Source organism: Puma concolor, chromosome B4 (assembly GCF_028749965.1).
Source record: "Puma concolor isolate L17-30 chromosome B4, mPumCon1.1.hap2, whole genome shotgun sequence".
Lineage (NCBI taxonomy): Eukaryota > Metazoa > Chordata > Mammalia > Carnivora > Felidae > Puma > Puma concolor.
In genome coordinates, this window is record NC_141673.1 from 48,842,158 (window position 1) to 48,857,438 (window position 15,281).

The 15,281-nt window shown below is 37.0% G+C and overlaps 1 protein-coding gene across 9 annotated transcripts in view; it reads right to left on the reverse strand.

Moving 5' to 3' along the window:
* The window catches only part of MDM2 (MDM2 proto-oncogene), a 30,708-nt gene that overhangs the window by 5,763 nt on the left and 9,664 nt on the right, over positions 1–15,281 (reverse strand). For 7 of the 9 annotated variants that reach the window (XR_015253500.1, XM_086712864.1, XM_025927046.2 and 4 more), the window contains 5 exons: positions 11,989–12,056; positions 11,763–11,859; positions 7,012–7,172; positions 2,468–2,623; positions 1,443–1,520 (listed from right to left, as the gene is read on the reverse strand). Coding sequence is in view for 8 of the 9 variants with exons in the window: in XM_086712864.1 (XP_086568990.1) it covers positions 1,443–1,520; positions 2,468–2,623; positions 7,012–7,172; positions 11,763–11,859; positions 11,989–12,056 (560 nt within the window). In the remaining variant the exon portion in view is untranslated. The remainder of the gene's footprint in view (positions 1–1,442; positions 1,521–2,467; positions 2,624–7,011; positions 7,173–11,762; positions 11,860–11,988; positions 12,057–15,281) is intronic. The other 2 variants (XM_086712867.1, XM_086712865.1) reach the window with 1 other exon arrangement.

Consider the following 15,281-nt stretch of genomic DNA (forward strand, 5'->3'; position numbering starts at 1 on the left):
TAACCATTTTTAAGTTGCCTCACAAATGCCTAAGACCTCAGCAGTAGGGATGGAGACTGTTCACTATTGTACATTAGTTTGAGTTCTCAATGTACGTTGCTACCCAACTGATAAAACCAAAGACAAAAGTTTTATAACATGTGGGAGAAAGTGCTTCAAAGACCCCAATAAACTGCAGGATCTATGTCTGGCATAAAGTAAGTAAACTAGTTACTTGAATTATTTTCTATTACAGCAAAAAAAAAATTTTTTTTTTGAATTTCACAATTTCACCTTTTTTGCATTTAGATAATAGTTTCCAACTCAGCCAAGAAAAATAAGATTTCCTATTCAAATACAACTAAAGGCATTAAGAACAAAATTAGGGGCACCTGGGTGGCTCAGTGGGTTGGGCGTCTGTCCAACTTTGGCTCAGGTCATGATTTCAGTTTGTGAGTTCGAGCGCTGTGTCAGGCTCTGTGCTGACAGCTCGGAGCCTGGAGCCTGCTTCGGATTGTGTCCCCTTCTCTCTTTGCCCCTGCCCCACTTGCACTCACTCTCTCTCAAAAATAAACATTAAAAAAAATTGTTTTATAAAAAAGAACAAAGTTACAGGCACTGGGGTGACTCCGTCGGTTAAGCACCCAACTCTTGATTTCAGATCAGGTCAATTCAAGCTCACAGTGCATAAGTTTGAGCCCCGTGTCAGGCCCTGCACTGGCAGTGCGGAGCCTGTGTGGGATTCTCTGTCTCCCTCTCTCTGCCTCTCCTCTGCTCATGTTCTCTCTCTGTCAAAATAAACATTAAAAATAAATAAATAAATAAAGCAGTGCGTCTGAGTGGTTCAGTCGGTTAAGCAGCCAACTCTTGATTTCAGCTCAGGTCATGATCTCACAGTTCATGGGACTGAGCCCCGCATCGGGCTCCACACTAACAGTGCAGAGACTGCTTGAGATTCTCTCTCCTCTCCTCCCCTTATTGCTTTCTCTCTAAACAAACAAACATTAAAAAAAAACTAAAGCTTTAATATACAGTAAAAAACCCAACTTCCAATACCCCAGGAACCCTATGAAGCATGAAATGTGAACGTCCTGAATTCTTAAATGGCAAACCCTACCTACCACATTCTCTAGTACAAATCAACATGATGGGAAAAATGTTTGTAACTATTACAGCTCGGTGATAAATACACTAGAAATAACATTATACTACTCTCTATGCTGTACATGCTTGAAATTTTCAATAAAAAATTCTTTAAATGTTCATATCCTAGCACCAAAAAACCCCTAAAAAATGTAGTAACAGATTCCAACACAACAAGTAAAAGAAAAAAATGCTTTAAAACTTTTTAAAAAGGATTTTAGCTTTATAGAAATTACCTCATGTCAGGAAGTAGACTAGGCATATTTTTCTAATGTTAACCTCAATGTTTTGATTCCTTAAAAAAACAGATGTATACTTACAGCTAAGGAAATTTCAGGATCTTCTTCAAATGAATCTGTATCACTCTCCCCTGCCTGATACACAGTTACTCGATATACCTAATAAAATAAATCCATCAACATCAATTTATCACCTTTTTTCCTTAACCAGGAAGGCTTCTTAGTGGTAAGTCCTAACAAATAGCATGTACTACTATAGATGAGAACCTCTGAGACAGAGGTTGAATGAAATAGAGGGGGAAAAATGAAGGACCATGAAATCCTCACCCACTATGGTAAAAAGGCAACAGGATGATTAAAATGAATAAGGCAAAAAATTCAGTATAAGCATTTTTATTTTATAAATATGGGGATATTAAATAACTGTGAAACAGCCAGAAATGTTGAAGGTGGTCACCTCCAGTGACTTTAACTGTGTGCATACTTTACTTTTATAAAAATGAGGGGCGTCTGGGTGGCTCAGTTGGTTAAGCGTCTGACTTTGGCTCAGATCATGATCTCATAGTTCGTGAGTTCAAGCCCCACATTGGGCTCTGTGCTGACAGCTCAGAGCCTGGAGCCTGCTTTGGTTTCTGTGTCTCACTCTCTCTCTGCCCGCCTCCCCACCACCTGCATTCTGTCTCTCTCTCAAAAAATAAACATTAAAAAATTTTTTTTCAAGTAAATTAATATTAAAAAGAGGGCAATTTTAAAATTTAACTTTATTAAGTAAACTCTACCCCAAAACATGGGGCTTGAAATCATGACCCAGAGATCAAGAGTTGCATGCTCCACCCACTGAGCCAGCCAGGCATCCCAAAGAGGGGAATTTTTTTTTTTTTTAAATAAGACTTTTATAAGAACATTCATTAAGAACTGTTGACTTTTTGACATTTATAGTTACAAGAGTATAAATCAAAGAACTACAAAAGCCTGAAGTCCACAAAATATTCCAGTTTGAACAAGAGTCAAAGATAAAGTGAAATCAGAATACATTATAATTTCAAATAGCATCAATGAATACAGAAAATATTTAAGAAATTCAGACTATAGAGAAATAAAACTACCTCATCATCTTCATCTGAGAGTTCTTGTCCTTCTTCACTAAGGCTATAATCTTCTGAATCGAGAGACTCAACTTCAAATTCTACACTGAATTGATCTGAAACTGAATCCTGATCCAACCAATCACCTGAATGTTCACTTACACCAGCATCGAGATCCTAAAATAGGGGGGGAAAAAAAAGTTACTTGAAGTACATTACCTGTTGGCCTCTGTAACAGCTTCCTGGCTCATCCCTATAGTCCTATTTCCATCTTAAATCCACCCTACACAATGATACTAGATTAAGATTCTGGGTTATTAATATATTATGTTCCCAGTTCAAAACCCCATCACATAAAGGAAAAAGCCAAATCCCCTTGGCATTCAAGGCACACAGAGTAGGGCCATATTAACACTTTCATCTTATCTTCCAACTAGACACTGCTCCCCCCACCCTCAATATGAACAATCGGCCAGATCTACCCTTTTTTCTAAACCAAACTTGACAGTTCACCTTACACACTTTACCTCTCTCGCTGGAATAACTTAACAGTTTTTAAGTCCTACTCATCCTTTTTTGATAAGGCTTCTGTCAATACCACAAGAAGAAAAGTACTTCCACTTTTAATTACCTTTCCTACTTACATATTGAATACTATATACTTTTACACATAAGATTACACAAAACATAGTTTTCTATACATGTTTCTTATCTGAGTTATACGTACTTTAAGAGTTATAAAAATGTCTTAATCTCTTTAGATCTTCAGATTGGTAGAACAGTAGTAGCTACAACCCACATGACAATTATGAGATTTTATAATTTTCTTGAGATTTATTTTTTTTTTTTTAATTTTTTTTTTCAACGTTTATTTATTTTTGGGACAGAGAGAGACAGAGCATGAACGGGGGAGGGGCAGAGAGAGAGGGAGACACAGAATCGGAAACAGGCTCCAGGCTCTGAGCCATCAGCCCAGAGCCTGACGCGGGGCTCGAACTCACGGACCGCGAGATCGTGACCTGGCTGAAGTCGGACGCTTAACCGACTGCGCCACCCAGGCGCCCCAAGATTTATTTTTTAATGAACTTTGATAATAATTTCTTTGGAAGAGCTTTCAGACATAATTTTTTAAATTTATTTTTTAAATTCTGTATCAGCTCATGTGGTTTCTCATTTTATAGTATAAGAACCCTAATAAGACCATTAGTCCCATATTTACTGTCAGTGCTAAGAATAGGAACATATACAAAACAGAAGGCTAGACAGAAAAAATACATTGGTCTAAGAATCAGGAAACAAACATTCTTTTCTTCTAAGGTTTATTTATTTTTGAGAGAGAAAGAGAGTGAGCGAGCAGAAGAGGGGCAGAGGGCAAGACAAAGAATCCCAAGCAGGCTGCACACTGTCAGTGCAGAGCCTGAGGCGGGGATCAAACTCACAAATAATGAGATCAAGACCTGAGTGAAAACCAAGAGTTGGGCCCTTTACCAACCGAGCCACCCAGGCACCCCAGGATACATTCTTCTTCTAGATTTGCCACTAAACAGCTATTTAACCTTGGACATATTTAAAGCCATAAAGGCCGCAGCCACTTCATCTATGAGAGTTTGGATTAAATAATCTCTAATACTTCTATCATTTGTAAAAAAACAAAGTATATTATTTTATAAACACTGAGGTCAAAAGACTTTTTCACAGTGATGTTAGGATAGTAGTAAAAGCAAAATTGACAAGTTGCAGTTAATGATTCTTAACAAGGGTTCTATTAACATTCAGGTTAAAATTACATATGAAGCTAGAATATGATCTCTAATAAGGTAACCTAATAAACTGTATACTTCAATTAACTAGCATTTTAGTGCACTAAGTCTAAATTTTTTTTTTTAATGTTTATTTCTGAGAGAGAGACAGAGCACAAGTTGGGGAGGGGCAGAGAGAGAGGAAGACACAGAATCTGAAGCAGGCTCCAGGATCTGAGCTGTCAGCACAGAGCCCGATGCGGAACTCAAACTCACAAACTGTGAGATCATGACCTAAGCTAAAGTCGGACGCTTAACTGACTGAGCCACCCGGGTGCCCCTATTGCACTAAATTTAGAATATGGGGATATATCACAAAAAAGATGAAAGTCTCAGCAGGTATCTTCTCTTGTATGGGTTGACAAAGTATGGCCCACTACCCATCTATTTTTACAAATAAAGTTTTATTGAACACAGCCATGGCCATTGGTTTTCCTGAGACAATTTCTGTTTCCAAACAGACAATTATTAGCTATGGAATCTTAAACAAGTTATTTGAAACCTTCAAGCTTATCTTTCCCATCTATAAATGGAATGTGAGGCTGCTGAGCTGGTACCACGTAAACTGTCTAGTACAGAGCCTAGAATATAGCCTTAGTTCCTCAATTTATTAAGCCCAAAAGAAAAAAAGATGGATGGAAGTCAGACGCACTTTCCTTTAACTGCCTTCACAGGCGGGTGAATAATGACACCAAATGAGGACTATACCATTCTCATATCAGGTAAGCTAAAAACAAGGAAAAACCCTGCCCCTACCAAAAGCTTTCACAAGTAGGAACTCAGCCTGCAAAACAGTAGATTTTTAATAGAATTTTTAGAAGAGAATATAGGATAGGAATAACAAAAAGAAAAAAGAAAATATCCTCTGTTGCTTTAATAACAAGGCAGTGTCCCAGGGTAGAAAGAAAAAACAAGGACTTTAAAAATCATTTAACTAGAATTCTGAAACAACTGTAACAAAGTCTGCAAGTTTAATGGGTCATAGTTCTACTTAAATCATTTGTAAGGAATAAAATTATCCAAACATGAAGTCTGTGTACATGTTAAGCTTTCTTTAATTGGATTCAATTTTCAGATCACATATGTTTGCTCTCAAGAACCTGTATTTTTTTTCTACAACATTTGTTAAATGTCTTAATTACCTCATTGCTGATGATGTGTCTCCCCATGAGGGCAGGGACCATATCTATATCTACCTTGACAACCACTCCAGTGCCAAACAGAACCTGGTATAGAAAACATTTACGTACCTACTGAATGAAGAACTTGCTCTCTATACCATCTAGTGGCCTACAGAAGTAACAGCTCTATTAAATACTAAGTCTAGAGGGTACATCTGTATCCATAAAATCAGTGCTTTGGAAGGGAAAAAAAGTAAAGATAACGTAAGAAATAACAACAATAGGGACACCTGGGTGGCTCAGTTGGTTAAGTGTCTGACCTCGGCTCAGGTCACGATCTCACTCTTTGTGGGTTTGAGCCCCGCGTCGGGCTCTGTGCTGACAGCTCAGAGCCTGGAGCCTGCTTCAGATTCTGTGTCTCCCTCACTCTCTGCCCCTCCCCTGTTCACACTCAGTCTGTCTCTCTCAAAAATAAACAAACATGAAAAAAAAAAAAAAAAGGGGGGGCGCCTGGGTGGCTCAGTCGGTTGAGCATCCGACTTCGGCTCAAGTCATGATCTCACAGTTCGTGAGTTCGAGCCCCACGTCGGGCTCTGTGCTGACAGCTCAGAGCCTGGAGCCTAGTTCCGATTCTGCATCTCCCTCTCTCTCTGCCCCTCCCCTGCTCGTGCTCTGTCTCTCTTTCTGTCTCAAAAATAAATAAAACATTAAAAAAAAAGTATATATTTTTTTTAACCGAACTTCTTTCAGTGACCTCTCTTAAGAATTTTACTAATTCTGGGGCACCTGGGTGGCTCAGTCGGTTGAGCATCTGACTTCAGCTCAGGTCATGATCTCACAGCTTGTGAGTTCGAGCCCCATGTTGGGCTCTATGCTGACAGCTCAGAGCCTGGAGCCTGCTTCAGCTTCTGTGTCTCCCTCTCTCTCTGCCCCTAACCCACTCGCATTCTGTCTCTGTCTTTCTCAAAAATAAATAAACATTAAAAAAAAATTTTTTTTAAAAAAAAAGAATCTTTCTAAAAAAAAATTTTTTTTACTAATTCTTTGGATTTTTGTATCAATAATCAAAATTACTAAATCTCTCCCGCCATCCATGTAACAACATGCCTGTATTTCACAGCCTTACTAAACACCTCTTTCCTGATATCTAGGCCTATGTACGGCTAAGTGTGTAGCTTAGACTATGCTGGCTTGTTTGCTGATGGCTATAATAAAGAAGATATTGTTACTCTAAATGTTCAAAACAAATTTGCCTTAGATTCTAAGATACTTAACTTTTTTTCTTCCCTTATTTTTTTAAAAATAAAACTAAAAATCCTCAGACCATTCCAATTTCTGTGAATGTACTACTGGTGCACAGCCCACAAAGATTCTCCACTATGGAGGACGACATTAACAACTATTAATACTGGTGCTAATTTTATCATCACACCCACAACTGCACGATCTCCCAGCCTCCTCCCAAACCTGGGGTTGGGGACAGAGAAGATTTACACGGTAATTTTATTTGACAGAAAAATTTACCACTGTGTATATAACAGCAATTGCATATATAGGCATTCTATCCAAATGTTTATTAGGACTGACAGAACTAGACTTTAAAAATAAGAGTCTTGTTTTATTTTATTTAAAATGAAAAGATTACCGGATTTGACGGAGTCCCCGTTGATTCGCTGCTACTGCTTCTTTCACAACATATCTCCCTTATTACACACAGAGCAAGGCTTTCATCAAAGGAAAGAGAAATACTATCAGACTTGTGGCGCTTTCTCTGCCGTTCACCAGGTAATTCATCTGAATGTTCTTCTGCATATATAAGGAAAAAAAGTCAATTAAAACCCTATGTTGTGATTTATTTAGCAAACAAGCTGCCTCGAGTACCTATTTGTACTGAAATTTAATCTCAATGAAATTAAACAGAGAAAATAGTCAATTATTACCATTTCAAAACTTAATGCTTTTATTGGATCTGTTCAACTGAGAGCTACAGCAGAACACTGTATTTATTTTTTCTAAGTAAGCCCTACATCAAACATGGGGCTTAAACACAACCCCAAATTCAAGACTCACATGCTCTACTGGCTGAGCCAGCCAGGCACCCCCAAAAGGCTGTATTTTTAAAAAGTTTTTCAAGCTTCTGAAACGCCTGGCTCAGTCAGTATATGACTCTTGATCCCGGGGTCGCTGAGTCTGCACCCCACGTTGTGTGTAGACATTACTTACACACATACAAGCTTTTCTTTTCAGAGGTGCTTGGGTGGCTCAGTCAGTTAAGCATCCAACTCTTGATTTTGGCTCAGGTCCTGATCTCTCCGTCATGAGATCAAGCCCCAATTCCAGCTCTGTGCTGACAGTGTGGAGCCTGCTTAAGATTCTCTCTCTGCTTCTCTCTCTGGCCCTCCCCTGCTCATGCTCTCTCAAAATAAATAAATAAAGGAATAAAAGCTTTTCAAGCCTCTTTCAAAACTTCGTCTCCATTAAGTCACAACTAATTTAATCCATCTAGAGCTTTCATTGACCAATCTAAAATTCTTCTGTCAAAAATCACACTTTAGAATATATCATTTTGTTTCTAAAAAGAACAAAAAATGTTTAATTTACTTAGAAGGTATTCTTAACATTTCAATTTCCTCAGTTCTATTTTTAATAGTAATCAAAATTTTATCTTAAATAATGAATTACTTCTCACTTTAAGTCAGAATGTTGCCAAATCTGTCAGGTACTTGAATGAGTCTTACCATGTATTAGATTTAAAAATAAATTCCAAGTGAATTAAAGAGCCAAACACAAAGAACAAAACCACCCAAATACTTCTAAGAGAATATTCTTGTAATACTGGGGTAAGGAAGTGTGACATAACACTGCAAAGCCCTCAAGAAAAAATTTATCAAGGGTGCCTGGGTGGCTCAGTCAGTTAAGTGTCCGACTTCAGCTCAGGTCATGATCTCACACAGGGCTCCACGCTGACAGCTCAGAACCTGAAGCCTGCTTCGGATTCTGTATATCCCTCTCTCTCTGCCCCTCCCCCACTTGTGCTTTGTCTCTCTCAAAAATAAACATTAAAAAAATTTTAAAATTTATCAAAATTAGACTATGTTAAATAAATTAAGGTTTACATGGCAGAATGAACAAAAATGAACAAGTAAATGTCAGCCTAGAATATCTGCTACATAAAATGGTTACTACTTACTATATACAAACACCTGCCACCAATCAAGTAAAAATAACAAAAACAAACAAAAAAACCCTTGATTTAAAAAAAGTCAGAGAGAGGCTCCTGAGTGGCTCAGTCTATTAAGCAGTCTCTTGGTTTCAGCTCAGGTCATGATCTCATGGTATCCTTCGTGGGTTTGAGAGCCCTACACTGGGCTCTCTCCCTCCCTGGTCCCACCCCACTCCAGCTCCCTCCCTCTCTTTCTAAATAAACAAACTTAAAAAAAAAAAGTCAAAGATGTGAAAGGCAATTCACAGAATACAAGTGACTAATAAGCATATAAAAAAATCCCCTACCTCCTGATCAAGGACATGTAAATTAAAACAAGATACCATTTTTTTTACCCCCAAGAATGACAAAAATTAAAATGAGAGTCTCAAGATTTGAGAGAAAGGACATTTTTATACATTGTTGGTAGAAATGTAAAATAATATAACATTTGGTGGGCAATCTCTATCCTAGAAATATCTGCATAATTACTTAAGGATGTATGTGGCAAGGATGTTCGCTGCAGCCTTTTACATAAGTACCAAATAGGGTTATAGGATTAAACAAACCATAATCCATATGCCTGAAACAGGTACAACTTGCATAACCTTGTGCTCACTCCATTTCCTTCTCTTGACCTTCCTAGTCAAAGTCAACTTTTTCCTCTGAATTTCCCACTCTTATACCCTATACTTTAAGTAATTCTGTGTTGATCTCTCCAAAACTAAATCACAAGTTCTTGATGTAAGTTCTTAATCATGTTTGTATTCCTTATAAAAGGTGATCTTGGTTGAATAATGTGGGCTAGAAGCCTAAAACCACACCAACTGATTCTTATTTGTTTACCTCCATTAAAAATATCATTTGGGATTTTCTTCTATTAAAGTATCATATTACTCATTATAGAAATCATAAAAAAAACAGAAAATTTAAAAAATGTAAAGCATCTGTAGTGCCACCCTTGAGAGAGAACTACTATTAACATTTTAGTGTAATCATTTTCCAGTTTTTATTTCCTTTTATTTATTTTTTTAAGTGCTTATTTATTTTTGAGAAACAATATGAGCAGGAGAGGGACAAAGAGAGAGGGGACAGAGGATCCAAAGCAGGCTCTGCACTGACAGCAGAGAGCCCAATGTGGGGCTCAAACTCATGAACCGTGAGATCATGACCTAAGCCGAAGGCAGACGCTTAACCAACAAAGCCACCCAAACACCCATTTATTTCCTTTTAAAAAACGTATTTGAATCATACTATATGTACAATTTGGGGGTGGTTTGCTCTTAAATTTTCTTTTACGTTATTTTTAATGGCTGCAGAATATGGTGTCCATGACATAGATTTATATACTGTTCATATAACTGAACTATTTAGTCCACAAAGCTGAGCAACTGCTTACTGTCTGGCACTGTGCTAGGCAGTGGGTTTACAAAAGTGAAGTCAGTTATCATCCCTGCCACCAGAGAAAGTTTAATTTCAAACACCCAGGCAACCGAAACATAATTATCTACCAGCTATGAGTGCTATGAGGAAACAAGTAGGGGGCTAAGGAAAAGAACAATCTGCCTTTGTGACTGGTTAGAGACAGGCTCTCTGAGGTCACATTTCAGCAAAAACAGAAAAATGAGGAGCTGGTCTTGCAAGGCTGAGGTAGAAAAACTCCTGGCAGGGAAAAACAAAAACAAAAAATGTGTGTGCCAACAACCTTAAAGTAGCAAAAAGTTGACTTGAAGAACTAAATAATCAGTACAATGGAAATAATAGAGGTAGGAGGAAAAGGCCAAAAACCAGGTTAAAGGCAGATCATGGCCTTGTTAGGCCAAGGTAAAAAGCGTGGGTTTTATTTTAAATAACCAAAGTGAGTAAGTGGGGAAGTGATGCAATCCAATTTACCTTTTACCACCTCCTTTAGTACTGTGTGAAGGAACACAATTGTAAAACAAAATCAGAAAGCTGTTGCTGTGGTCCGGAGACCAGAGGGCAATGGCCTGAACTAGAGTGACGACGTTTTCTACCATATGTCTTTAATTATAAATAATGCTGTAATTAGTATCTCTAAATACATGTAATCTTTGAATTTCTGATTATATCACTAGGATAGATCTCTAGAAGCAGAGTTACTGGGATAATGGTAAGAACTCCAAGCCTTTTTATATCCATAAAGGTTTAAGTTGTTGTTAAACTATTGGTACACCAATAGTGTATCAGTGCCAATACACATGTTAACAAGGATGAGTAAAAAAATCTCTAATTTGGTAGCTTAGAAAAGAAGCCTTTTTGCATTTGTTATTGTCTATAAAGCTAAATCACAAAAAACCATCCCCTCCCTATTTATTAGTCATTTGTATTTACTATGAAAAATTGGGTGTTTTGTTCCTTTTCGTTATGTGGATTTTTAATTTTTTTTTTAATCAATTTTGGAGAACTTTTATGTAATAAGGGTATTGACACCATCAGGTTTAAAGTGAATATCCTTCAAATATAATTTTTTCATATATCTTTTAAACTCATTTGGAATTCACTTTGGCATAAGGTATAGACAGAATTTGTCTTTTCTTCCCCAAATAACTAACCACTTGCTCCAGTCCCATTCAGTGAACAAAATACCCTTTGCCCTTACCGCCCTCTGCTCTCCTGTGCGTAATTCTAGTCTGGGTTTATCTACTCTATCTCACTGATCTGCTGAACTCTTCTTTCATCTGAATCACAGTTTTAGTTATTGACTTTTGATCAGACAACAGCCTCCTCCTCCTCCACTATCTTTGCTTTGTAAAAATGTCCTCAGTTATTTTTTTTTTTATCTCATCTTCATTTCTAAGATGTTATTTACTTTGTTTTTAAACTCACTGGTATGTTTCATCGCTTATTAGAAACAACAAATATTTTAACTGCTAAGGTAACTAAGAATAATGACTAAAATACAGTTTAGATGCTTGTCCTCTATTACCTTGAATAATAGGTGCCTAACTATAAACTCCATTGGGCCCAGAAAACTGTGCTGTAGTCAAACAGAAAAATATTGCTAAGAGAGCAATTTTTAAACAAATCATATAAAAATAAGAATGAAAGAAACCCAGAAATTAATTCATCTAAGGCAAAAAAAAGCGCAAAATTTCATTAAGCCTAAATGCATTAATTTCATTAGAGAATAAACAGTGAAAAGCTGTCTGAAAGTGCCAATTAATCATATGTACCTGTCTCACTAATTGTTCTCCTTCTAGATGAGGTAGATGGTCTAGAAACCAAATCTGAAGATGAAGGTTTCTCTTCCTGCAACTCTTGCACAGGGTCCTAAGCATGCAAGGTGGGGGGAGAAAAACAAAAACTTAACTTGTAACACCCGGGAGCTGAAAATTATTTGTTTAAAATAACCTAACTTTCAAGAAACATCACACTAGAATGCATTCATTTCAAGATTACCTTTTGATCACTCCCACCTTCAAGGTGACACCTATTTTCACTCACAGATGTGCCTGAATCTGATGGTTCTGATGGGGGAAAAAAAAAAACAACAACAACAACAAAGAATCACAAACTAGAAAAGAAACTAGTCTGTCAGTCCAGGAAAAACTCCTTACACAATTTAACCTTTCAACAAACATTAAATGTGTGTCTCCCAGGGGCCAACCCCATGCTAGATATTGTAGAAATAAGTAATAAGATTCAATTTTAATACAGAGAATACATTAAGAGTAATGAAAGTGTAGTGAAGACGACAGAGCAATGATTTTTTGGTAGGGACACAGCAAGGTCTGAGGAACAAGGAGTCAGGAAAGGCTCCATAAAATATAAAGAAGTAGGACTAAGAAAAGTTATTCCAGGCTGAGGAACACCCTGTGAAAAAAAAAATCCAGAAATGAATTACCAACGCTTGTTGCAGGGAACTACAGGTAGTTAATTATTACTAGAATATAAGCAGGATCATAAAGGATCCTGTGTGTCTTGCAAAACAGAACAAGGACATCAACAAACAGCACTCATGCCTTCAATCCTACATCACTGCATGCTTCCCAGATGACACTTCAGAACCTTCCCTAGCACTGTTGCAGCCATTCAGCATAAAAAGGAACACGCAAGAAGGGGGGAGGGGCGGGGGGAGGGAGGGAGAGGGGGAGAGGAGGAGGGAGAGGGAGAGAGACAGAGAGAGAGAGATTATCTTAAGCCAGCTCCACGCTCAGCACAGATCCCATGACCCTGCAATCATGACCTGAGCCAAAATCAAAAGTCAGACGCTCAACCTACTGAGCCACCCCGGCACTCCTAAAAAGGTTTAATCCAAGAGATAAAACTGTATGTCTTTTTATCCAGAGAACAATAAGGAACCCATAAATGATCATTTTAAGCGGAGAGGGACAAATTACTTCAGCAAAATAGAAGAAAAAGAGAGCAGAGGCAGGGAAGCCAACATTAGAAAGTAACTGCAATAATACAAATGCAGAAGTATTAAAGCCTAAACTAAGGCATGGAAGAAAGATCAATTCCAGAGAAGTTAAAACCATTCACCAAGAGAGAAACTTCAGAAGACAAAGAGATTGGGATGGGAAGATAATGAACTAAAGTGGATGAAACTCATTCAGGTAGGTAGGTTTAGTTTTTAGTTGGATGTATAGACTTGGAGCTCAGAAGTTAGCATTTCAGATATGGAATATATACAGGTGCCAAAGATCATAATCAAATACCCTCCAAAACATTTTCATCTTAATACGAATGTCAGGCCCAAGCGTTAACACTTTGAAATTATGCACATTATCGTAAGTTTATTGCTTCTTTATATCATGGGTTATGTATTTTAAGTTGTACATATAGACAGGTTATATTACGTTTTAGTATAATAAAGGAGATGTTACAAAATAGATGTAATAAAAAGGAAGCACTAGGTGTGACGGGTTGAGAACACAGTTACAAGAGCTCTGAAGTTAATTCTACTAACTGAAACCTGAAACAAACACAGAAATAACAAAAGGAAATAACCTAAGTAATCTATAGGTTACCATCTCATTAATATAATTTTCCTGGTAATCTACCAAGGTGTCTTTACACGAACCAATGAATACATCAGGTATAATATTTTAAAAACTTAAAATACTACTATAATACTATTTTTTTGACCTACATTTAATTTCATAAAGAGCTCTGTAAAACAATAAAGCATCTTGTTACCAGCCTAACAGTCACTTCTACTCTAGGATAAGACAGTAATGCCCTTTTCTGGGTCTTAAATCCTAACTATGGAACAGTATTCAACTCAACACATTTATTAAACACCGTATTACTAAAACACTGTATTGATGCAAAATGCAAACCTGAGTAGGATACAAGAAATATAATCAAGTAAAACAAAACAATGTAACAATAAGGTCCAAATACAGAATAGTGGAAGCACAAGAGTGGCCAGTTTGTTGCATAAACAAGCTTTTGAAAACAATTAATTGTAGTTCAAGAACGGGCTTTAAGAAGTCAGGGGTGTGTTGGGAGCCAGCTCCTACTGGCAAAGAACTGTGTATCTTCTACCAATTCCATGTACGCAGCTTGAAAATGGCCATGGTGGGAGTTATTTACATGATGGAAATCAGCAAACACCACAAATCAGGGCTTTTCCTGAAGAGTGACTGGGTTGTTAAACATTTACTAGCATACCACCATATATATTTATGTGTATCTCTCTGAAATACAAACCTAGTGCTTTCATCAGATTCTCAGTTAAGAACTGCAAGCCTAAAGATAGGCAAAGAAGATGCCGCTTACCTGAACAAACTGATAAAGTTTTGTCTATTAAATAAATAAAAAATAAAAAATAAAAAATGGGCCCCATCTATTTGAATGGTCCTACTTAAGTATCTGTATTATTTCCCAAAACCTTTTAAAATGTTTTAATGACATCTCTTGTAAGCATGGCCTTCTGAAATTATCTACCTTTCAGAAACAAGTGTTGGCAAGGATGTAGAGAAAAAGGAACCCATGTGCATGGTTGGTGGGAATGCAAACTGGTTCAGCCACTGTGAAAAACAGTACAGAGGTTTCTCAAAAAATTAAAAACAGGACTACCATATATCTAATAATTCCACTTCTGAGTGTTTACCCAAAGAATACAAAAACACCAATTCAAAAAAGATAAATGCACCCCTATGTTCATTGCAGCATTATTTACAACAGCCAAATTATTTTATGGAAGCAGCCCCAGTGTCCATAGATAGATGAATAAAGATACAGTATGTGTGTGTGTTTATTCTATGCATACATACACACACACAATGGAGTATTACTCAGCCATAAAAAAAGAATGAAATTTTCCCATTTACACTATGGATATATATAGAGAGTATAATGTTAAGTGAAAACAGAGAAAGACAAATACCATATGATTTCACTCACACGTGGAATTTAAGAAAGAAAGAAAAACAAAGAAAAAGGAGGCAAACCAAAAAACAGACTTTTAACTCTAAAGAACAAACGATGGCTACGGGGTGGGGCGGGGGAGGAATATGGGTGAAATTAAGTGATGGGAATTAAGGAGTGCACTTGTGATGAGCACTGAGTGATATATGGAATTGCTGAATCACTGTATTGTACCTTGGAAACTAATATAACACTGCATGTTAACTAAACTAGAATTAAAATAAAAATATAAATTAAAAAAAATAAGTGTTTAATAAATGTTTGTGAGATGCCAAAAAACCCAGAAATTTTCTTTCAGAACAAATATTAATACTGAT